Source organism: Cetorhinus maximus, chromosome 8 (assembly GCF_964194155.1).
Source record: "Cetorhinus maximus chromosome 8, sCetMax3.hap1.1, whole genome shotgun sequence".
Taxonomy (NCBI): Eukaryota; Metazoa; Chordata; class Chondrichthyes; order Lamniformes; family Cetorhinidae; genus Cetorhinus; species Cetorhinus maximus.
Window position 1 is genome coordinate 105,015,098 of NC_135886.1, and position 23,413 is coordinate 105,038,510.

Sequence of the window (23,413 nt, forward strand, 5' to 3'; positions counted from 1 at the left end):
TGACACAGGGTAATTGCGATATCCAGACTCATTTTCAGAAACTGTCCAACTTGACCACAAGATATGTAAGGATTGATATGGGAGGCTGTTGATACTTTTACCCATGACCTGCAGGGATGTCATATAGGGAAATCACAGCATCATGTGTTTCAGAAGGCTCATGTGATATCCATAAATCATGTGTGCATAGGTTCTTCTGCAATCATTATAGGGAACGAGAGGTCATGTGACTAAGGTAACAATTTGAAATCTTTATAATACAAGCTGCTAATGACAGAAGCAGTGAGTAGTCTGAAAAAGTTGCCAGTAAGGGGCACCCTTCTCTCCTCTGCCAAGTTAAGACCCTATCTCTTTACAGTTTAAACATCCAGCACAGATATAGTGAATTTCCAACAAAACCTCAGGTGCAAAAATCATTGACTTCTAGAAGAGATGGATTATGTTTTTAAAAGGAAATTATCTTTGGCAATTGCAGTTATATGAGCTTCAACTCAACTCCTGAATCTAAAGGAACTTGGAGTGGTTTCTGCTGCAGCTAGTGACCAACCAAGGACTTCTAAACGGTGAAGTCTCAATTTTTAATCTTTCAAAATTGAACTTTAATTTGGCAAAGAAAGGAGCAGTATAACTTGTAAATTTTGCATGCTTGTATGTGAATGTGGGTGGTGAGAGCTGAGGAGTGTGGGTTTAACTTATTAAATATTTTGCTGCCTTTACCTGAGTAGGCTTTTAACTCAATAAAAACTAACCCCTTAATCTCAAGAAAGCCCGCCACATTTGTTTCTTTGCAATCAGCATGTAAATGGTTAAACACAGGCATTGAGAAAATTACTTCATACTTCTAGATCCTTCAACAATACCTGTTACAGTCAGACTTGGGGTGGTAAGATAGGGGAGTTATATTTTAACCCTCGTCATGTGTACATGACAGTATGTATAGGCTTTATTAGTAGTGAGTGAAAGTACATTAAATCTTGGCTTTAATTCAAAACGTGTTACATTGTTTAAAGTCTTTATTCGTCTGGTTCTTTGATAATCATGACTCATTGAAAAAACTGTTTTTATTTTAATTATTTGAATTGGATTCATGATTACTAACACTGAAGAATTTGTCAAATGAAACCTACCACTGGGCACCAGAGCTGAGCTGTGCTGTGACTGGAGTGTACAGACTATACCCCTGTGTTCTGGCCCATCTGTAACCTCATCCATGTAATAAAAGGGATTGGACTGATTCAGTTAGAGTGAAACAGTAACCCTGATTATATCACTAGAAATGACAGCATCATTCCCAATGAAATGTCATCCTAAAACACATTCCGCATTTTCTAGATCCACTCTGCAATCTCACTCTGGATGATGGGTATTTTGAAATCGTTAATACAACATGGCTGCATGTAAACAATGAAACTTGTCCAAATGGATCAGAAATCAACATTCCTCACCAGGGTCCGAGTGAGCAATACTGGGAGTAAGTAAATTAGCGGCACCTATAACCTGCACAGCTGTACCAGTACTTCCTCTCAGGAAGGTTAGCTTAGTCAATGCCCTGTTTAATGAGTGAAAAACTGTTTGATTTAGATAGAGATAATATTTACATCACACACTTGTTATAAAATAACATCACAATAGGGGCCCTTTCATTAGTTAATAGCTCCCTGGTTTCTAACACTGCAGGTTTACTTTAACAATATTTATACAGAGAAACATTTGTTGAACATTATTTATTGCCTCCTTTTTCAAGGATGAGATTCACCATTGGAATCCCTAAACACTAAATGATTCCAATTATCTGTGACTGATATCCCTTTCTCTGTGTTTTAATTGAATACAGTGTTGTGTTTAAACCAGAGACCTGGGAGCTGAATTGAGGGAAACTGTCTGGGAGCAGGTACCATGTTTAACAATTTAAAGGAGCTGAATTCACAGTGAGTAACCCAGGGAGTTTTAACAGTGCAATATAAGGCAGTCAACGAAACACTGTCAGGAACTCCTTCAAATCAAAAGGAATCTCAGCAGTGATCACTATGTCAACAAAGCTTCATGATTTAAAATATCAGTAGAAATAGAGAGAAATCATAAAAGATATTAAATTTCATCTCAATTCTTGTCAACAGTTCGATTCTATAAGTAGAAATGATTCTGTTTCAACTAAATAATATTCAAATATTTGACTAAATATTCTGATGCATTGGGTCTAATAGTGTCCACGTGTAATGAACAGTATCCTTATACACGTCATTCTCTGTTGTCATTTTATTTAGTAAAGTGGTTTTACGCCGTACCAGTTCAATCAATGAGCCTGGGGAGATAGTCTGGTATTTAGCCCTCTGTCTGCTTCTGGTCTGGCTGATTGTTGGAGCAGCGTTATCAAACGGAATCAAATCTTCAGGAAAGGTAAAAGAATTGGTGATGAATAGAGTTAAAACTGAAGACAAAGTACAGATTTCTGCAACAATAAAAGTAGAATTTATAAACCATTAGTGCAGTGGGCTGGTTTATCTCACAAGTGATGGTAACAGTGACTCTTTGGGGAGTGGGAGATCCATAATTCATGAGCACTTCAGGCTGGATAGCGATCTGGTTTATTTCCTGAGTGAAGAGCAGCTGGAGCAACAAATTCAGACCCTTCATGCCACTGGATGCGGTGCTATCAGTGTCCGAGACTTTCTGAGTGGTGTACACAGCTTCTTGGGCAGCTTAAAGCAAATCTTTCCCCATGCTGGGATTTTCCATTCATGGGCTGGAATTTCCCAATTGGTCAGGTCATGGTGTCAAACAGCCATTCAGGCTAATTTGACACATGAATTTGGACTGTGCTGGTCCACTCACCATATTTACTTGTCAATCACTAAAAGAATATGTGTGCACCTGCAAATCCGACTCCCCAATAAAGTTCTCTAAATGATCAACCTCTCAACTTGCAGGTAAGGTGATTTAGATGAAAGCAAAAAACTGTGGATGCTGGAAATCCAAAACAAAAACAAAAATACCTGGAAAAACTCAGCTGGTCTGGCAGCATCTGTGGAGAGGAGCACAGTTAATGTTTCGAGTCCGAATGACCCTTCAACAGAACTAAGTAAAAATAGAAGAGAGGTGAAATATAAGCTAGTTTAAGGGGGGGTGGGATAAGTAGAGCTGGATAGAGGGCCAGTGATAGGTGGAGATAACCAAAAGATGTCACAGACAAAAAGACAAAGAGGTGTTGAAGGTGGTGATATTATCTGAGGAATGTGCTAATTAAGGGTAGAAAGCAAGACAAGCAAGGTACAGATAGCCCTGGTGGGGGTGGGGTGGGGTGGGGTGAAGGGAAGGGATTGAAATAGGCTAAAAGGTAGAGATAAAACAATGGATGGAAATACATTTAAAAATAATGGAAATAGGTGGGAAAAGAAAATTGTATATAAATTATTGGAAAAAAAAGGGGGGGAATCGGAAAGGGGGTGGGGATGGAGGAGAAAGTTCATGATCTAAAATTGTTGAACTCAATGTCCAGTCTGGAAGGCTGTAAAGTGTCTAGTCGGAAGATGAGGTGCTGTTCCTCCAGTTTGCGTTGAGCTTCACTGGAACAATAAAGCATGCTAAGGACGGACATGTGGACATGAGAGCAGGGTGGAGTGTTGAAATGGCAAGTGACAGAGAGGTCTGGGTAATGCTTGCGGACAGACCGAAGGTGTTCTGCAAAGCAGTCACCCAGCCTGCGTTTGGTCTCTCCAATGTAGAGGAAACCGCATTGGGAGCAACGAATGCAGTGGACTAAATTGAGGGAAGTGCAAGTGAAATGATGCTTCGCTTGAAAGGAGTGTTTGGGCCCTTGGACGGTGAGGAGAGGGGAAGTAAGGGGGCAGGTGTTGCACCTTCTGTGGTTGCATGGGAAGGTGCCGTGAGAGGGGGTTGAGGTGTAGGGGGTGATGGAGGAGTGGACCAGGTGACCCGGAGGGAATGATCCCTGTGGAATGCCACCAGGGAGGGTGAAGGGAAGATGTGTTTGGTGGTGGCATCATGCTGGAGTAGGCGGAAATGGCAGAGGATGATCCTTTGAATGCGAAGGCTGGTGGGGTGATAAGTGAGGACAAGGGGGACCCTATCATGTTTCTGGGAGGGAGAAGAAGGTGTGAAGGCGGATGCGCGGGAGATGGGCCGGACACGGTTAAGGGCCCTGTCAACGACCGTGTGTGGAAAACCTTGGTTAAGGAAGAAGGAGGATATGTCAGAGGAGCTGTTTTTGAAATTGGCATCATCATAACAGATGTGACGGAGGCGAAGGAACTGAGAGAATGGGATGGAGTCCTTACAGGAAGCGGGGTGTGAGGAGCTGTAGTTGAGGTATCTGTGGGAGTCGGTAGGCTTGTAATGGATATTGGTGGACAGTCTTTCACCAGAAATTGAGACAGAGAGGTCAAGGAAGGGAAGGGAAGTGTCAGAGATGGACCATGTGAAAATGATGGAGGGGTGGAAATTGGAAGCAAAATTAATAAATTTTTCCAGGTCCAGACGAGAGCATGAAGCAGCACCGAAGTAATCATCGATGTACCGGAGAGAGGGGGCCGGAGTAGGACTGGAACAAGGAATGTTCCACATACCCCATAAAGGGATAGGCATAGCTCGGGCCCATGCGGGTACCCATAGCCACACCTTTTATTTGGAGGAAGTGAGAGGAGTTTAAGGAGAAATTGTTCAGTGTGAGAACAAGTTCAGCCAGACGGAGGAGAGTAGTGGTGGATGAGGATTGTTCAGGCCTCTGTTCGAGGAAGAAGCGGAGAGCCCTCAGACTATCCTGGTGGAGGATGGAGGTGTAGAGGGATTGGATGTCCATGGTGAAGAGGAGGCGGTTGGGGCCAGGGAACTGGAAATTGTTGATATGATGTAGGGTGTCAGAGGAATCATGGATGTAGGTGGGAAGGGACTGGACAAGGGGAAAGAGAATGGAGTCAAGATAGCAAGAAATGAGTTCCGTGGGGCAGGAACTGGCTGGCACGATCGTTCTGCCGGGACAGTCCTGTTTGTGGATTTTGGGTAGGAGGTAGAAGCGGGCCGTCCGAGGTTGGGAGACTATCAGGTTGGAAACTGTGGAAGGAAGATCTCCAGAGGAGATGAGGTTATTATCGATGAGATGATAATTATGAGATGATTTAGATGAACGTATACTATTGCTAGATTTGTGGAAGTACAGTGGGGTGTTTATGGAGGTGTTGTGGTGAGTTGCTGAATTTAGCAGGGAGTGCCACTGCACCCTCACAGCGAAGCAGGGTGACCAGTTCACACAAAGGCTGCAACAGGTATGGGCTGCAGTGGCAGTGCCTCTGGGTCTACAATGCCAGAGCGAGATGGACTGAGGCTGTGGTGACATTAAGGTCTACGTGATGTTCTCTGTCACACTGGAGCCAGGTTTCTCCATTTGCCTTGATAGTGAGCGAGGCTGTCTGGCAAGCCAGCCAGTGCACCAAGTATCTCAGTGTGCGTCCTCATCAGTGTTCTCCTATACACCACCACATTGAGATCCTCATCTCAGTCCCTGTAGCAGGACCTGTCTGTGACCCCGCCAAATGGTAAGCTGGTAGATGAGCCTCTTGCCCCGCTGCAGCCCACTCATGCCTGGTGCCTCACTACATGATGATCCCAACTCCATACCAGCCTCTAAGTGTTGTGTCAGTGCCTGAGCTGGTGGCTGCGAGTGTTAGATCAGGTGCTTATTCATCAGTGTTGTGCAATTGCTCACTCTCTATTCCCCCTGGCGTATTGTGGCTGGTCAGATGGCAGTATCTGAAAGCAGAAAATTAGAAATGAGATGAGGTTGAGATGAGGGTGTGGAGAGGAAGCAAGCGGTCCATGGTCACACCATCAGCAACTTGCACATCATGTCAGATATCAGGAAAAGGGTGAGATGGGATTTGAGAAGGGACATAAAGAACATTCCCCATAAACTGTGTGGATGCATCAGCTCTCATTAACCTTGATGGGATCACACAGTGCAACAAGCTGGCCACACAGAACCAAAAGAAGTTAGAGGAAACATTGAGTAGATGACAGGAACATTCCATCTTTCTCAATGTTCTCACTGACACTGGTTGCCAGGGGCTCTGCTGCAGTTGGCACTGTGATACTGAGATCCATCTCCTCCACAGGAGACAAGAGAAGCAGGCATCCTTGCCCCTCACTGATTCTGCTCCTCTCCCTTAGACTGGGTGGGAGATCTTGTCCTGGGAGAGAGAGAGAGAGGGCAGAATATTAGTGATTGTATTGCCTTATGCAGGCGATGTGCCTACCACAGCTGAAAACTGAAGGCGTGTGGAAGCTGTAAGTGCTGGGTGTCAGGCTGGTATCATTAGTTTATGTGTGAAGGTGAGATGGATTATCTGGATATTAGACACGAGTCCTGATTGTTGGGGCTACTGCTGGCTGAGTGATGGGTATTGAGCAAACTGAGAGTTTGGCAGAGCAGTGGGTAGATATCATGTGAAGATACTTTCACTGACCTTTACCAGCTGCATAGGGATATTAAACTTCTTGTGGCAATGTTGCCAGGCCGTCCGGTCCCAAATCCTTACTTAGACCCCCCGGGTCATCTTTCTCATTCCAATCGGTAGGTGATCCTTGAGAGACTGCTGCACCTCCCCCTCATCGGCATGGAAACTTGGTCTCTCACCTCGTGTTCATCACCACTATGGCTTCAGCACTGCATTTGTGAGCCTAAGAGCCCTCTCTTTTCCCTGGCAATAATTTTGTGCACTTCCTACTTGCAGCCAGTGTCAGCAGCAGCAGTCAGTAGAACCTCTCTGCCACTGAGTGAAGTTCCCCTTAAAGAAGGGCAGAATGCCTTTAAGAGGAACCAACTGGTTGCACCATATGAAGTCAGCCCACGCTGGTCAGCCCCTTGCTGAGCTCTCAGGCAACCAGCAATGTGGGCCCCACTCACATCAAAGCTACAATCATGTAAGTGAAGAGGCACCAATAAGTTTGCATCTTGCCTGTCTCAATAAGAACAGGCACAGGCAGGGTGTAAGCAGCAACCCCCACACCTGAAAAGCGACTATAACCTGCTTTTTCCCCAAACCCCTGAAATGTGCCCCTCATCCTAAGGGTTTCAGTCACTGATACAGGGACTCAAGGTGAATTCCCAATTGCTCTGGAAGGCTGGGCAGGATTGGCTCAGTGATTGAGCAGATTAGGATCCTGGTTTTATTTGAGTGAAATGAGGTTTGTCTGGACAATGAGATTGACAAAGAAATGTGAGGGGTGAAATATATTCATCACACTCCGATTGCTTTTCCTGTTTAAGTATGTTATTTCCCTGAATGTGAACTATATAAAAGTTAGGATATTATTCTGCACGTTAAATTCAGTTCCATTTTGCAGCTCAGTTTTCAATTCATGTAGTCATTACTGCTTCATTTATCTTATGATTCATTCTCTGCTTTGATCACAATCCTGTTAGTTTCCCATCCAATTGGATTCAATACTGTAAATGTTGTACCAGCAATACAGGAAAATCTAACAAGTTACTCTCCATGTTCAGGTGGTTTATTTCACTGCGACATTCCCTTATGTGGTTCTGACCATACTCCTGATCCGAGGTGTTACCCTGGAGGGAGCCGATAAAGGAATTGATTTCTACATTGGAAGCCAGTCAGACTTCTCCAAGCTGGCTGACGCTGAGGTAAAAACAACAATATAATTGACTGAATTTCAGATGTAACTTTTATTTGTATTGTTTAATGTTTCACTTCATTTTTTTGTCCGCTTGGGATCATCAATTTAAAATCTGAGTGTTGCTTTTGGGTTTTTGCTGAAATGGGGGAAAACTAATTTCCAGGTATTGCTCATTTTTACTGAGACCCTGTGATAAGTTTGAATGAGTTAGTTTACAGTTTTTATCAGCTTGGTGTTAGCAGGAGGGAAGGGATGACAAAGGCTGGGATGGAGAGAGAAGAGATAGGATGGAACTGAATGAGATAGAGTGACAGGGAATGGGATGGAATGGAATTTCCTTTCGATGTCTCCTTCTTTCTGAAACCTTGCAACAGATTCAGTAATAACATTTTCAGGTGAATTTTCTTATTAATCTATGGGGTAAATATTGTCTCAAATATGGCTATAGCAGGGCAATAAATATTACCCGCTCCTTATTAGGCTTGTACTTAAACTTTTGATGTCAATGATATTTGGTGTTGCAAGTAGCTGGAAGTAGGAGATGGAAGCGACAAAACATCATCCATGTCTGGGATCTGAATGAACATGGAAAAGCAACTGAGTATCTCCTTAACCAATCAGATTGTAGTATTGTGAAATTTACAGCACAGTGATTGAGACAGAGAAGGAAGTGTTAGAGTGGGTGAATTCAATGTTAAATCAGGTGCAGAAAGAGAAATAAAGAGAAATGAAGAAAAGAGAAAAAGAAATAAAATAGTCACAGAAAGAAAAGTTAAACTAATTAATACTTTTTCCTAAATCTCCAGTAACATTTATAACCTGACTCTACACATCGCTGAAAGGTTAATTAGATTTGAAATGACTTAAGCATCTTTGCTGAGTTTAGTTTGTATTGACAGTATGAGTACAGAAACTTCACGCTGGTCAGTGTATGTAAATGTGAGGCAGATAGACAGCTTCCGGTTTCCTGAGGCTCCCAAGAGGTTGGATAGACTTGGGTTGTTTTCATTGGAGCAGAGGAGACTGAGGCGCGACCTGATCGAGGTGTACAAGATTATGTGGGGCATGAACAGGGTGAATAGGGAGCAGCTGTTCCCCTTAGTTGAAGGGTCAGCCACGAGGGGACATAAGTTCAAGGTGAGGGGCAGGAGGTTTAGGGGGGATGTGAGGAAAAACTTTTTTACCCAGAGGGTGGTGACAGTCTGGAATGTGCTGCCTGGGAGGGTGCTGGAGGTGGGTTGCCTCACATCCTTTAAAAAGTACCTGGATGAGCACTTGGCATGTCATAACATTCAAGGCTATGGGCCAAGTGCTGGTAAATGGGATTTGGTAGATAGGTCAGGTATTTCTCACGTATCGGTGCAGACTCGATGGGCTGAAGGGCCTCTTTTGCACTGTGTGATTCTGTGATTCTGAATGATGGAGTGGTGAATATTGGACAAGAATGCTTGGATTTCTGAGTTTAACCTGAAGTTGCTGTGGGATTTGCATACAAATAATAGTGTTATTAGCCTCACCATGATTCCCACAGCAGATAATGAGCCTTTGAATTTGTGTGAGTATAAAATGGTTGATATCAAAATGGCATCCTGTTTTATATCCCTTCCAATTTTGATGCCTAATTAAATTATTTACCCTCTGTTTACATGACCACAACCATTCCCTGTGTAGGCCATTTACACTGTGTTTTACAGTGGACAATAAAAATAATGACAAGGTCTTTATTGATACTGAGATCTAAATTTTGAATTTGGTGGGTTTTTGTTGCATTGGATACGAGTGTTTATTTTGAGGTGAAAATGTTTCCTTTGTTGCTGTTTTCAGTAAAAGAATGGAGGTCACTAGGTGTCAGTGTACAAACTGCAAGTAAAGAATCGAATCCCTCACTAGAAAACGTGGGTGACAGTGGAAAGCATCGAGGCTCCTGAAGGGAATTTGGCAGCAAGTAGTAGACAGGGAGACGGAATGATGGTCTGACTGTTTAATAGAGATGCTGTTGACCAGAGGGAGCTTCATTCAGTCAGCTCACCATTAAGCTGTGGGACTAACCCTCTACATGTTCCTCATGGTTAATGTAGTTTTATCTGTTGAATGAGTTCAAGTGAAATCTCTCAGTGCTGATTAATTCTCCCTTCTATTAACCAGGTCTGGAAAGATGCTGCAACACAGATTTTCTATTCTCTTGCAGTGGGTTGGGGCAGTTTATTAACACTGTCATCCTACAACAAATTCCACAATAACTGTTACCAAGATACCATCATTATCTGTGTTGTTAATTGTGCTACGAGTGTGTTTGCTGGATTTGCCATCTTCTCAACCCTTGGACACATGGCTCATATACAAGGCAAGCCTGTTTCAGAAGTTGCACAGTCAGGTAAAGGTACAATTATACTTACTGGGCTGGGTGTTTCCGGAACACAGAACCTCATGACTTATCTCATTAGTTAGATTTCTTTGAACAGCCTTCAGCTCATAATTGTTTGTTCCGAGTTCCTTACAATATGTGGATATTAATTGTGACAAATTTCCATGAGGCATTATCTAACTCTAGTTGTTGATGAAGATGACTCATATCAAGCTTCGTGTAGGTGGTTCCACCTGGTAGCTTAGCATACAGGTCTTCGATTTTTGGAATGGGGTGTCTGTCTAGCTTTGCCACTTTATTAACCATCAATTTGTAGTCTCCACAAATTTGGACACTTTGGTCAGGTTTAAGGACAGGGATTATTGGCGCTACCCATTCAGAGAACTGCACAGGTTGTATAACGCCCAGCTTTTCTAGTCTGTCCAGTTCGGTGTCGACTTTCTCTCATGGTGTGTATGGTACCGGCCTTGCCTTCATGATACAGGGGGTTGCCTCCAAATCCATATGAGTTTTTGCTTGCAGCCCCTGCATATTTCCAAGTTCATCCTTGAAGATTGAGGCATACTTTCAACGTAGCTCTTGTAACCCATTTGCTCTCAACTGGAAAATTTCAGCCCATTCTAACTTAATTTCCTTTAGCCAGTTTCGCCCCCAGAGGCTTGGCCCCTTGCCTGCTACCACCATCAAGGGCAGCTTTGTCGATTGGTTCCCATAATGTGGTTGACTCTTAAATGGCCCCAGAAATGGCCTAGAAAGCCACTTAATTGTATCAAACCACTAGAAAGTAAAAAAAAAATAGGAATGAAACCGGATGGGCCACCTGGCATCATCCTCAGCACCAGAAATGACAACGGCAATCTTAGCCCTATTGACCCTGCAAAGTCCTCCTTACTAACATCTGGGGGCTAGTGCCAAATTGGGAGAGGTGTCTCACAGACCAGTCAAGCAACAACCCAATATGGTCATCCTCACGGAAACATACCTTATAGTTACTGTCCCAGACACCACCGTCACCGGTGGGTATGTCCTGTCAATTTGAAATGAGACAGAACAAACTGCTTAAAAATGAGAGGTCACATTCCAAGGTGAAGATGAGAACCTAACACATCACCCTCAGGGGAGTGTGAAGAGAGAGACATTTCCTTTAATCCAGGCACCCACTGAAACTCATGACTGGTGAAGGAAAATATATTAAAAATGCAAAATACTGGAGATTGAAACAATGGCTGCCACAGACAGACAGACTCTAAACCTCTAGGAAATAGACAATGAGTGAAGTATTTCAAGGCTGCACAGCCGCTAAAGGGAGGTTGCAAGTGACACAGGTGGTGTCAAGAAAGTCTTCAGCAGAGGAAACAGGGTGAAGGCTGATCTTTTACCCTCTTTGCCTTTTGGAATGTGTTGCCCAGTTCAAGAAGCCAACCCTATCAGAAAATGACCAGTGAACCAAGACCTCGTAATAATTGTAACACCTTCTACATCTGACTGCATCCAAGAAACCAACTAACTTACCTCAGCCGCAATGCTTAAGATATATGCCTCAAGGACAATCAAAGGGCACTTAGCCATATATTATGGTACCTTTTTTTATTGGGCTATAACTCCCCTTATTTCTGATATGTGTGTGTGTGTGTGTGCATGTGTATGTGTGCATGCATATGTGAAAGTGTATGTGTATGTGAGAGTATGTGTGTGTGTAAATGTGTGCATCTGTGTGTGTGTTTGTGCGTGTGAATGTGAGTGTGTGTGAGTGTATGTATGTGTACGAATGTGTTTGTGTGTAATTGTGTGTGTCTGTATGAGTGTGTGCGTGTGTGTGTATGAGAGTGTGTGTGAGTGTGCCTGTGTGTTTGTATGAGTGTGTGTATGTATGCATCTGTGTATTTGTATGTATGAGTATGTGCGTGAGTGTGTGTATGAGTGTGTGTGTGTGTGTGCATCTGTGTATTTGTATGTATGAGTATGTGCGTGAGTGTGTGTCTGTGTGTATGAGTGTGTGTGTGTGTGTCTGTCTGTTTCGGCCCAAATGACTGTATGGGGGCCGAATGCTTTCAGTCGCTTTTTATTATTTTTCTTGGGTTTAGTGGTTAATAAATTTGCTCTTTCTTTGACTCAGGAAAACATGGTTTGATTGGCTCAGTATTGTTCACAGTTTAAATAGGTAAATACATTTTGATTTGGAAAAGGCATGTAGTCATGAAAAGAAAATCTTCAACTTTTGTAGTGACCAACTGAGGAGGTTGAATACAGGGAGCCAGTTCGCTCCTCTCACCTCGTCATAACAAGATACAGTGAACATTGCAGCCAGTGGCAGCTCTCTCCTCACTCTACTGTGCAGCTGAAGCTCGGGTTGTAGGAGGTGGTACAGTTCAGTCACACCTTCTTGGTGAAACGTGTGTGCCTCAGACACTGTTCCCGGCTGAGGTGGAGGTAGGAGACAAACCCCCTGAAGACCTTGGTGGGTGCGGCCTTCTATTAACTGTTCTCCTCTTCCCTCTGTGCACAGATCCCCCTCTCTGCTGCCTGTGCTCTATCTCCACGTCCCACTGCAGCCTAACAGGTACTGTAACTATAGGCCCCATTAGTGAAGCAGGCTTTCTCCTGACAGGCCTTCCAGCTCCTCTGAGCTCCTTGTCATAATCCAGAACCAATCCTTGGAAATCCAAAAAGGTTGCAAAACTCCTCCAATAACACTCAACACTATCCTTCCACCTTCCACTAACTCTTCACCCTCAAAAGAAAGACAAAAGCACCTCACCTGATGGGCTCATGGTTATCCCTATGAATAATATTACTGGTGGGGTTGGGGGTTGAGGACGGGCTTGTCCAGCTGAATGCATGCTCAGCTGGGAGTGATTAAGAGAGGGTCTTAACTTTACATGGAAGGACCAAAATGGCAGATCCTGCATCAAATCAGTTTGAGAGACTGTTCCATATCACAATATCCACCCATTCCAAATTTATCGGGTGCCCACAACACATGGCCACACAGGCACCTTTGCATTCAGGGTGTGCCACACAGGCTCTGCTGGAAGTGGCTGGAACCATTCCAGTCAATATGTTTTGGATTTCAGTTTTCCACCAGCACTAGCAGCATTATGGTGGCGAATTGAACAGTCAGCCCAGCTGACTCACGACTGCCTTGGTCCAAACATTTTCCGAAACTCCCTAAATTTGGGAAAGGTTCTATTAGATTGAAAGATAGCAAATGAAAGTCCATTATTCAAAAAGGGAGGGAGACAGAAAGCGGGGGACTACAGGCCAGTTAGCTTAACATCTGTCATAGGGAAAATGTTAGAAGCTGGTATTAAAGAAGCCATAGTAGGGCACTTGGATAAGTTCAATGTAATCAGGCAAAGTCAACATGTTTTTGTGAAAAGGAAATTGTGTTTAACCAACTTGTTGGAGTTCTTTGAGGAAGTATCATGTGCTATGGATAAAGGGGAATCAGTGGACGTACTATACTTCGATTTCTGGAAGGCATTTGATAAAGTGCCACATCAAAGGTTATTGTGGAAAGCAAAAGCTCATGGTATAGGGGGTAACATATTGGCATGGATAGAAGATTGGCTGGCTAACAGGAAGCCGAGAGTAGGCATAAATGGATCTTTTTCAGGTTGGTAAGATGTAACGAGTGGTGTGCCACAGGGTTCAGTGTTGGGACCTCCAATTGTTTACAATTTATATAAATGATTTGGATGAAGGGATGGATGGGATTGTTGCTAAATTTGCTGAAGATACAAAGATAGGTAGAAAAGTAATTGTAAAGAGGATATAAAGAGGCTACAAAAAGATATAGATAGGTTAAGTGAGTGGGCAAAGATCTGGCAAATCGAGTATAATGTGTGAAAATGTGAAATTGTCCATTTTGGCAGGAAGAATTAAAGAGAGGCATATTATCTAAATGGTGAGAGATTGCAGAGCTCTGAGATGCAGAGGGTTCTGGGTGTCTTAGTGCATGAATCTCAAAAAGTTAGTATGCAGGTACAGCAAGTAATTAGGAAGACTAATATGTTATCATTTATTGCGAGGGGAATTGAATACAAAAGTAGGGAGGTTATGCTTCAGTTATACAGTGCACTAACGAGACCACATTTGGAGTACTATGTATAGTATTGGTCACCTTACTTTAGCAAGGGTGTAAGTGTGTTAGAAGCTGTTCAGGGAATGTTTACCAGACTAATACCTGGAATGGGTGGGTTGTCTTATAAGGTTGGACAGGATAGTCTTGTATCCGCTGGAGTTTAGAAGATTAAGAGGCAACTTGATTGAAACATATCAGATCCTGAGGGGTCTTGAAAGGGTGGATGTGGAGAGGATGTTTACTGTTGTGGAAAGATCTAGAGCTAGGGGTCACTGTTTAAAAATAAGGGGTTGCCCATTTAAAATGGAGATGAGGTGAAATATTTTCTCTCAGTGTCTTTGGAACTTTCTTCCTGAAAAGGTGGTGGAAGCAGAGTCTTCGAATATTTTTAAGGCAGAGGTGGTTAGATCCTTGGTCAGCAAGGGGGTGATAGGTTATCCGGGGTAGGCGGGATGCAGATTTCAGGTTATTATCAGATCAGCCATGATCTTATTAAATGGCAGAGCAGGCTCAAGGGGCTGAATGGCCTACTCCTGCTCCTTGTTCGTATGTTAGTAACATGGACAAAAGGGTTGAACTCCAGACCTGAGGGGAAAGTGACTGCCCTTGACATCAAGACAACATTTGACAAGCGTGGCAACAAGGAGCCCTAGCAAAACTGGAATCAATGGGGATCAGGGCGAAAACCCTCCATTGGTTGAAGCCATACCTCGCACAAAGGAAGATGGTTGTGGTTGTTGGAGTCCAACCATCTCAGTGCCAGGACATCACTGCAGGAGCTTCTTAGTGTAGTGTCCTAGCCCCAACCATCTTCAGCTGCTTCATCAATTACCTTCCATCCATCATAAGGTCAGAAGTAGGAATGTTCACTGATGGTTACACAATGTTCAGCAGCATTTGTGACTCCTCAGATACTAAAGCAGTCCATGCCCATATTGCAGGAAGACCTGGACAACATTCAGGCTTGTGCTGATAAGTGGCAAGTGGCATTCACTCCACACAAGTGCCAGACAATGACTGTCTCCACCAGGAGAGAATCCAACCATTGCCCCTTGACATCAATGTCATTAGCATCACTGAATCCCCCACTATCCACACCTTTGGGATTACCATTGACCAGAAACTGGTCTGAGTAAATACTGTGGCTACAAGAGCAGGTTGGAGGAATTCTGTGGCAAGTAACTCACTCCTTGTCCCCTGCAACTCTGTCCACCATCTACAAGGCTCAAGCCAGGAGTGTGATGGAATACTTTCCATTTGCCTGGATGAGTGCAGCTCCAACAACACTCAAGAAGCTCAACACCATCCAGGATAAGACGGCCACTTGATCAGCACCCAATTCATTTGCCTAAACGTTCACTCCCTCCACCACCACGCATAGTGGCAGCAGTGTGTACCATCTGCAAGATGCACTGCAGCAAAACACCAAGGCTCCTCAGACAGCACCTTCCAAACCTATGACCTCTACCACTTGGAAGGACAAGGGCAGCCATCACCATCACCTGCAAGTTCCCCTCCAAGTGACACACCATCCTGACTTGGAAATATATCGCCGTTCCTTCACTGTCGTTGGGTCAAAATCCTGGAACTCCCTCCTTAACAGTACTGTGGGTGTACCTACACCACAGGGACTGCAATGATTCAAGAAGGCAGCTCGCCACCACCTTCTCAAGGGCAATCAGTGATGGGCAATAAATGCTGACCTTGCCAGTGACACCTACATCCCTTAAAAGGATAAAAATAAAATGTCTACTGTAAGTTACATTAATTTTACCGTGTCAATTATATCCACTGTTTAGGTTTTGGTTTGGTTTTCATTGCCTACCCAGAGGCTTTTGCACAGTTGCCATGGGCACCTTTCTGGTCCTTTTTATTTTTCCTCATGCTGATCACTCTGGGACTCGACACTCAGTTTGCAACCTTAGGTAAGAATGACAATACTTCATTTAAAGAATCACTTTCTATTTATATAAAAGGAAGTTGTATTTATTATGCTTATAATGTAGGGTCGGGAATTACTGCTGGCGATGTCAGTGAATGAGTAATGTTTCTTTGTGGCAACTCTCTGCTCGCTGTTTAATGGAGCATCAACCTGTTTGAATTCAATGTGTTAACAGCTGCATTAAATGAATATTCAGGTAAATGTCACCTCAGCATCTGGAAGATATCAGAATAGAATTCCTGTTTGATTTTTATTGCAGTGATTTTCAATCTCACTGTTCCGGTGATATTCCCTCTCCCTTTTCCTTTTCCCAGATGGTAGAGCCTCATTTTTCTCCGTTTGTGCCCAGGTGCTGCAGCTCCAGGTGTCTGATGATAATCATCATACAGTTTGAGATGCATCCTGAGCGGTTTCCCACACAGCAGAGGTACAGGAGCAGGATTAGATAAAAATGCACTGAGGAACGATGACATTGATATATTACGTTTATGTCACTGGAGTCGTCCAGAGGCCTAGATAAATGACCCAGAGACATGAGTTTAAATCTCAGCTCAGCAGCTGAGGAATTTCAGTACCTTCCCCTGCACCTCCTGATGTAAATCAGGAGGTGGAGGGAGAGAGGAACTTAGTGAAATTGCAATCACTAGGGAAGTAGCGCTGCACAAACTGATGGAGCTACGGCTGACAAGTTTCCGGGTCCAGATGGGCTTCATCCTAGGGTCTTAAAAGAGGTGGCTAATGAGGTAATAGATGCATTGGTGTTCATTTTCCAAAGTTTCCTAGATTCTGGAAAGGTTCCATCAGACTGGAAAATAGCAAATATAACCTTTCTATTCAAGAAGGGAGGGAGGCAGAAAACAAGAAACTATAGGCTAGTTAGCTTGGCGTCTGTAGTGGGAAAGGTGTTAGAGTCAATCATTAAAGAGGTTATAGCTGGGCACTTAGAAAAGCTCGGGGTAATCAGGAGGAGTCAGCATGGTTTTGTGAAAGGGAAATTATGTTTAACAAATTTATTAGAGTTCTTTGAAGGAGTAACATGTGCAGTGGACAGAGGGGAGTCTGTAGATGTTCTGTACTTGGATTTGCAGAAAGTATTTGATAAGGTGCCATATCAAAGTTTAATTTGGAAAATAAAAGCACATAGTGTAGGAGGTAACATATTAGCCTGGATAGAATATTAGCTAGCTGACGGAAAACAGAAAGTATGCATTAATGGGTCTTCTCTCGGAATGGCAGGATGTGACAAGTGGAGTTCTGCAGGGACCTGTGCTGGGGCCTCAACTTTTTACAATTTACATCAATGACTTTGATGAGGGGAGCGAAGGCATGGTAGCTAAATTTACAGATGACACAAAGATTGCTAGGAAAGTATGTTGTGAAAAAGACATAAGGAGTTTCCAGACAGATAAAGATAAGTTGAGTGAGTGGGCAAAAATCTGGCAGATGGAGAATAGTTTAGGAAAATGTGGCAGGAAGAATGAAAAAGCAGAGTATTACTTAAACGGAGAACGACTACAGAATTCTGAGGTGCAGAGTGATCCAGATGTTCGAGTGCATGAGTCACAAAAGGTTAGTATGCAGGTATGGCATGTAATCAAGAGGTTAATGAAATGCCATCCTTTATTAAGAGAGGAATTGAACATAAAAGTAAGGATGTTATGCTTCAGTTAGACAGGGCATTGGTGAGACATCTCGAATACTGTGTGCAGTTTTTATCTCCTTATTTAAGGAAGGATGTAAATGTATTGGAGGTGGTTCAGTGGAGGTTTGCTAGATTGACACCTGGAATGAGAGGGTTGTCTTATGAAGATAGGTTGGACAGGCTGGGCTTGTTTCTACTGGAGTTTAGAAGCTTGAGTGGTGACTTGATTGAAGAATATAAGATCCTGAATGGTCTTGACAAGGTCGACATGGAAAGGATGTTTCCTCTAGTGGGTGAGTCCAGAACTAGGGGGCACTTTTAAAATTAGAGATCACCCTTTTAGGACAGAGATGAAGAGAATTTTTTTCTCTCAGAGGGTTGTGCGACTTCGGAACTTTCTGCCTCAGAAGGCAGTGGAGGCGGGGTCACTGAATATTTTTAAGGCAGATGTAGATAGATTCTTGTTAGGTAAGGGGCAGATGGGAATATGGAACATGAAACACAGATTAGTTGTGATCTTATTGAATAGCGGAGCAGGCTCGAGGAGCTGAATGGCCTGCTTCTGCTCCTATTTCATATGTTCATATTTAAACTCAGACAATTAAATAAATCTGGAATTTAAAAGCTATGATCTTCATTGGTGATAATGAAGCTTCTGCTTTGTTGTAAAGCACCCATCTTGTTCACTGTAGCCCTTCAGGGAAGGAAATGTGCCACTCATATTGGTCATTTGACATGTGACTCCAGGCCCACACAATATGTTTGACCCATATCTGCCCTATGAGATGGCTGTGCAAGCCAAGTGTTGCTAATCACTGCAGTAGGAACAAAAAAAAGCAGATGGACCATCTGACATCGAGCTTGTCACGAGAAATGACAAAGGCACACCTTGCAAGTCCCTCTGCACTAACAGCTGGGGGCTTGTGCCAAAACAGCAGTGGGGTGGGGGGGGTTCTGTCTCACAGGCTAGTCACAGCCTGACATAGTCATACCAACCGGCAGGACAACCCAGCAGAAGTAGCGGCACTGTGGTATACAGTCGGGAGGGAGTTGCCCTGGGAGCCCTCAACATTGACTTCGAGCCCTATGAAGTCTCATGGCAACAGATCAAACATGGGCAAGGAAACCTCCTGCTGATTACCACGTACCGCAGCCACCTCCACCCCTCCCAACCCCCCAACCCCCCTCCCCTCCCCTAGCTGATGAGTCAGTACGCCTCCAAGTTGAACACCACTTTGAAGAAACACTGAGGTTAGCAAGGGCACTCGGGGTGGGGGGACTTCAATGTCCATCACCAAGAGTGGCTCAGCAGCACCGCTACTGACCGAGCTGGCCGAGTCCTAAATGACATAGCTGTAAGACTGGGTCTGCGGCAATTGGCGAGGGAACAAACAAGATGCAAAAGCATATTTGACCTCATCCTCATCAACCTGCCTGCCGCAGATGTATCTTTCCATGCCAGTGTCGGTAGGAGTGCCCACCGCACAGTCACTGTGGAGACCAAGTCCCACCTTCACATTGAGGATACCCTCCATCGTGTTGTGTGGCATGACCAGCGTGCTAAATGGGATGGATTTCGAACAAACCTAACAACTCAAGACTAGGTATCCATGAGGCACTGTGAGCCATCAGCAGCAGCAGAATTGTACTCAAACACAATCTGTAACCTCATGGACCAGCATATCCCACACTATACCATTACCACAAAGCCAGGGGATCAACACCAGTTCAATGAAGAGTGCAGGAGGGCATGCCAGGAGCAGCACCAGGCATACCTAAAATGAGGTGGCAACCTGGTGAAGCTACAACTCAGCACTACTAGTGTGCCAAACAGCATAAGCAGCAAGGGATAGACAGAGCTCAGCGATTCCACAACAAATGGATCAAATCTAAGCTCTGCAGTCTTGCCACATCCAGTTGTGAATGGTGGTGGACAATTAAACAACTCACTAGAGGAGGAGGCTCCACAAATATTCCCATCCTCAATGATGGAAGAGCTCAGCACATCAGTGCAAAAGATAAGGCTGAAGCATTTGCAAAAATCTTCAGCCAGAAGTACCGAGTGGATGATTCATATCGGCCTCCTCTGGAGGTCCCCAGCTTCACAGTTGCCAGTCTTCAGCCAATTCGATTCAATCCACATGATATCAAGAATTGGCTGAAGGCACTGGATACTGCAAAGGCTGCGGGCCCTGACAATATTCTGGCAATAGTACTGAAGACTTATGCTCCAGAACTTGCTGTGCCCCTAGGCAAGCTGTTCCAGCACAGCTACAACACAGGCATCTACCCGACTGTGTGGAAAATTGCCCAGGTATGTCCCGTACACAAAAAGCAGGACAAACCGAGCCAGGCCAATTACCGCCCAATCAGTCTACTCTCGATGATCAGTAAAGTGATGGAAGGGCTCATCAATAGAGTAATCAAACGGTACTTGCTTAGTACTAACCTGTTCACTGATACTCAGTTTGGGTTCTGCCAGGGCCACTCAGCTCCTGACCTCATCACAGCCTTGGTTAAAACATGGACCAAAGAGCTGAACTCCCGAGGTGAGGTGAGAGTAACTGCCCTTGATATCAAGGCAGCATTTGACCAAGTGTGGCATCAAGGAGCTCTTAGCAAAATGGAGTCAATGGGAATCGGGGAAAACTCTCTGTTGGTTGGATGGTTGTGGTTGTTGGAGGTCAGTCATCTCAGCTCCAGGGCTTCACTGCAGGAGTTCCTCAGGGTAGTGTCCTGGGTACAACCATCTTCAGCTGCTTCATCAATGACCTTCGTTCCATCATAAGGTCAGAAGTGGAGATGTTCCCTGATGTTTGCACAATGTTCAGCACCATTCGCGACTCCTCAGATACTGAAGCAGTCCATGTCCAAATGCAGCAAGACCTGGACAATATCCAGTCTTGGGCTAACAAGTGGCAAGTAACATTCACGCCACACAAGTGCCATGCAATGACCATCTCCAACACGAGAGAATCTAATCATCGTCCCTTGGCATTGAATGGCACTACCATCGCTGAATCCCCCACTATCGACTACTTGGGGTTTACCATTGACGAGAAACTGAAATAGACTAGCTATATAAATACTGTGGCTTCAAGAGCAGGTCAGAAACTAGGAATCCTGTGGTGAGTAACTCACTCCCTGACTCCCCAAAGCCTGCCCACCATCTACAAGGCACAAGTCAGGAGTTGATGGAATACTCTCCATTTGCCTGGATGAGTGCAGCTCCAACAAAACTGAAGAAGCTTGGTACCAACCAGGATGAATCAGCTGTTTGATTGGCACCCCATCCACAAACATTCACTCCCTCCACCACTGACGCACAGTAGCAGCAGTGTGTACCATCTACAAGATGCACCGTAGGAACTCACCAAGGCTTCTTAGACAGCATCTTCCAAACCCACGACTACTACCATCTAAAAGGACAAGGACAGTAGATACATAGGAATATCACCACCTGGAAGTTCCCCTCCAAGCCACTCACCATCATGACTTGGAAATATATCACTGTTCCTTCACTGTCGCTGGGTCAAAATTTGGAACTCAGTCCCTAATCGCACATGGATTGCAGAGGTCCAGGAAGACAGCTCACCACCATCTTTTCAAGGGCAATTAGTGATGGGCACAAAGGCTGGCCTAACTAGCGATGCTCACGTGCCATGAATGAATAAAAATAAAACCAGCATTTGGACAAGCTGTCCCACAGATTGCTGCAGCTATAGCCTGATATTGTCTTATCACATCATACCTGACAGTCAATGTTCCAGACTCAATGCACCTCCATATTGAACAACTCTTGGAAAAATCATGCTGGGTGGCAGACTTCAAATTCCAATCTAAGATTGGTTTGATAGCACCAGTGCTGACTGAGTTTGCTGAGCCTTGAAGGACTTATCTGTCAGTGTGGGCCTGCAGCAGTTGGTGAGAGATCTAACATGAAAGTAAAGCCCACTAGACCTGTCATAGATGCATCTGTCCTTAGCAATATTGGTAGGAGTGACCACTGCATAGTCCTTCTGGGGACTGAGTTTCATCTTCGCAGTGAGGACACCTCCACCATGTTGTGTGGCACTACCATCGAAACTAGGCATCCATGAAGTGCTGTGGGCCAACAGCAGCAGCTGAATTGTAGTCAATCACGATCTGTAACTTCATGACCCAGCATACCCTCACTCCAACGTTGCCATCGAGATCAATTTGATTCAATGAGCAGTGCAGGAGAGCATGTCAGGAGCAGCAGTAGGCATGCCTAGAAATGAGGCGCCAACCAAGTGAAGTTACATGAATGCTAATTAATGCAAGCAGCATGCTCTGGGATAGTATGGTTAGACTTGGACTGCTCCTGAAATCCCCAGACTTTTATCAATTTGATTTGCTAAACGTCATTCACTTGAAATTAAGAAATGGCTGATTGCACTGGATACAGTATATGATATTTGTCATGAGGACATCCTGGCTGCAACACTGAAGAATTGTACTCCAGAAGTAGCCATACCTCTAGCCAAGCTGCTCCAGTACAGCTACAACACTGGCATCTACACAACAATGTGGTAATTACTCAGGCATACCCAGTGTTCATAAGAAAGACAAGATCAATCAGTTTATTCTCAATAATCAGCAAAGTGATGGATGATATCATCAACAGTGCAATCAGGCAGCACTTACTCACCAATAAACTAATGTGCAGTTTGGATTCCCCATGTCCACTCCACTCCAGAGCTCAATACAGTATTGTGTTAAATGTGGATAACATGCTGAGTTCCAGGTGTGTGGTGACAGTGACTGCCATTGACATCAAGGCAACATTTGACAGACTTTGGCATCAAGGACCCCCAATAAAATTGAAGTCAATAGCAAGTGGGGGAAAACCCTCCACTGCCTGGAGTCATACCTAGCACAAGGAAGATGGTTGTGGTTGTTGTAGGTCAATCATCTCAGCCCCAGGACATCAGTGAAGGTTTTTCTCAAGGTAGTGCCCTAAGCCCAACCATCTTCAGCTGCTTCATCAGTGAACATCTCTCCATCATGAGGTCAGGAAGGAGAATGGTTACTGATGATTGCCCAATGTTCATTCAATGGCATTACCATCACTATTTATCCCACCATCAACATCATGGAGGTTACCATTGACAAGAAACTTATCTGAACTGGCTAGATTAGTATTGTGGCTATAAGAGGTTGAGTCTTCTGCAGTGAGTAACTCACCTGTTGACTCCCCAAAGCCTGTCCACCATCTACATGCACAAGTCAGGAGTGTGATGGAATATTCCCCACATGCCTGGATGAGTGCAGCTCCAGCAATCCTCCGAAGATGTAGGAAATGATTAAAAATATACCATGGTACAGATCTTCATTGTGGAGGGTAATCCTTCCACACGATGGCCTTCAAACACCACTGTGACACAGCGGCTTAAATGGCTCCAGTGGAAGGATAGATAAAAGAGGCTTTGCAGGTCCCTCCAGCCCACCTTTGTTTCCGTTGCTCAAATGCTTTCAATAAGATCAGCTGGAGGTGAGAACGTATCAGCCTGCCAACCCAACAGTGACCTTCCAGGTCTCATCCCGGTCCCCCCTCCATTCCCCCCTTTGCAGGCCTCAAATAATTCCCATTGATAGATGAATCTGTCCTTGTCTGCTCCTCTGGTCTGTTTGCTTTGGTCTGTGCAGTGGTGGGGTTCTCTGTGACTGTGTAACTTATTGATTACTGACATCATTTAACATTTTCTT

The 23,413-nt window shown here is 44.3% G+C and overlaps 1 protein-coding gene across 8 annotated transcripts in view; it reads left to right on the forward strand.

Moving 5' to 3' along the window:
* LOC144683854 (sodium- and chloride-dependent neutral and basic amino acid transporter B(0+)-like) overlaps positions 1-23,413 on the forward strand; it is a 453,756-nt gene that overhangs the window by 409,537 nt on the left and 20,806 nt on the right. For 7 of the 8 annotated variants that reach the window (XR_013577349.1, XR_013577347.1, XR_013577344.1 and 4 more), the window contains 5 exons: positions 1,333-1,471; positions 2,265-2,397; positions 7,517-7,657; positions 9,796-10,024; positions 15,899-16,024. Coding sequence is in view for 1 of the 8 variants with exons in the window: in XM_078547360.1 (XP_078403486.1) it covers positions 1,333-1,471; positions 2,265-2,397; positions 7,517-7,657; positions 9,796-10,024; positions 15,899-16,024 (768 nt within the window). In the remaining 7 variants the exon portion in view is untranslated. The remainder of the gene's footprint in view (positions 1-1,332; positions 1,472-2,264; positions 2,398-7,516; positions 7,658-9,795; positions 10,025-15,898; positions 16,025-23,413) is intronic. The other variant, XR_013577348.1, reaches the window with a different exon arrangement.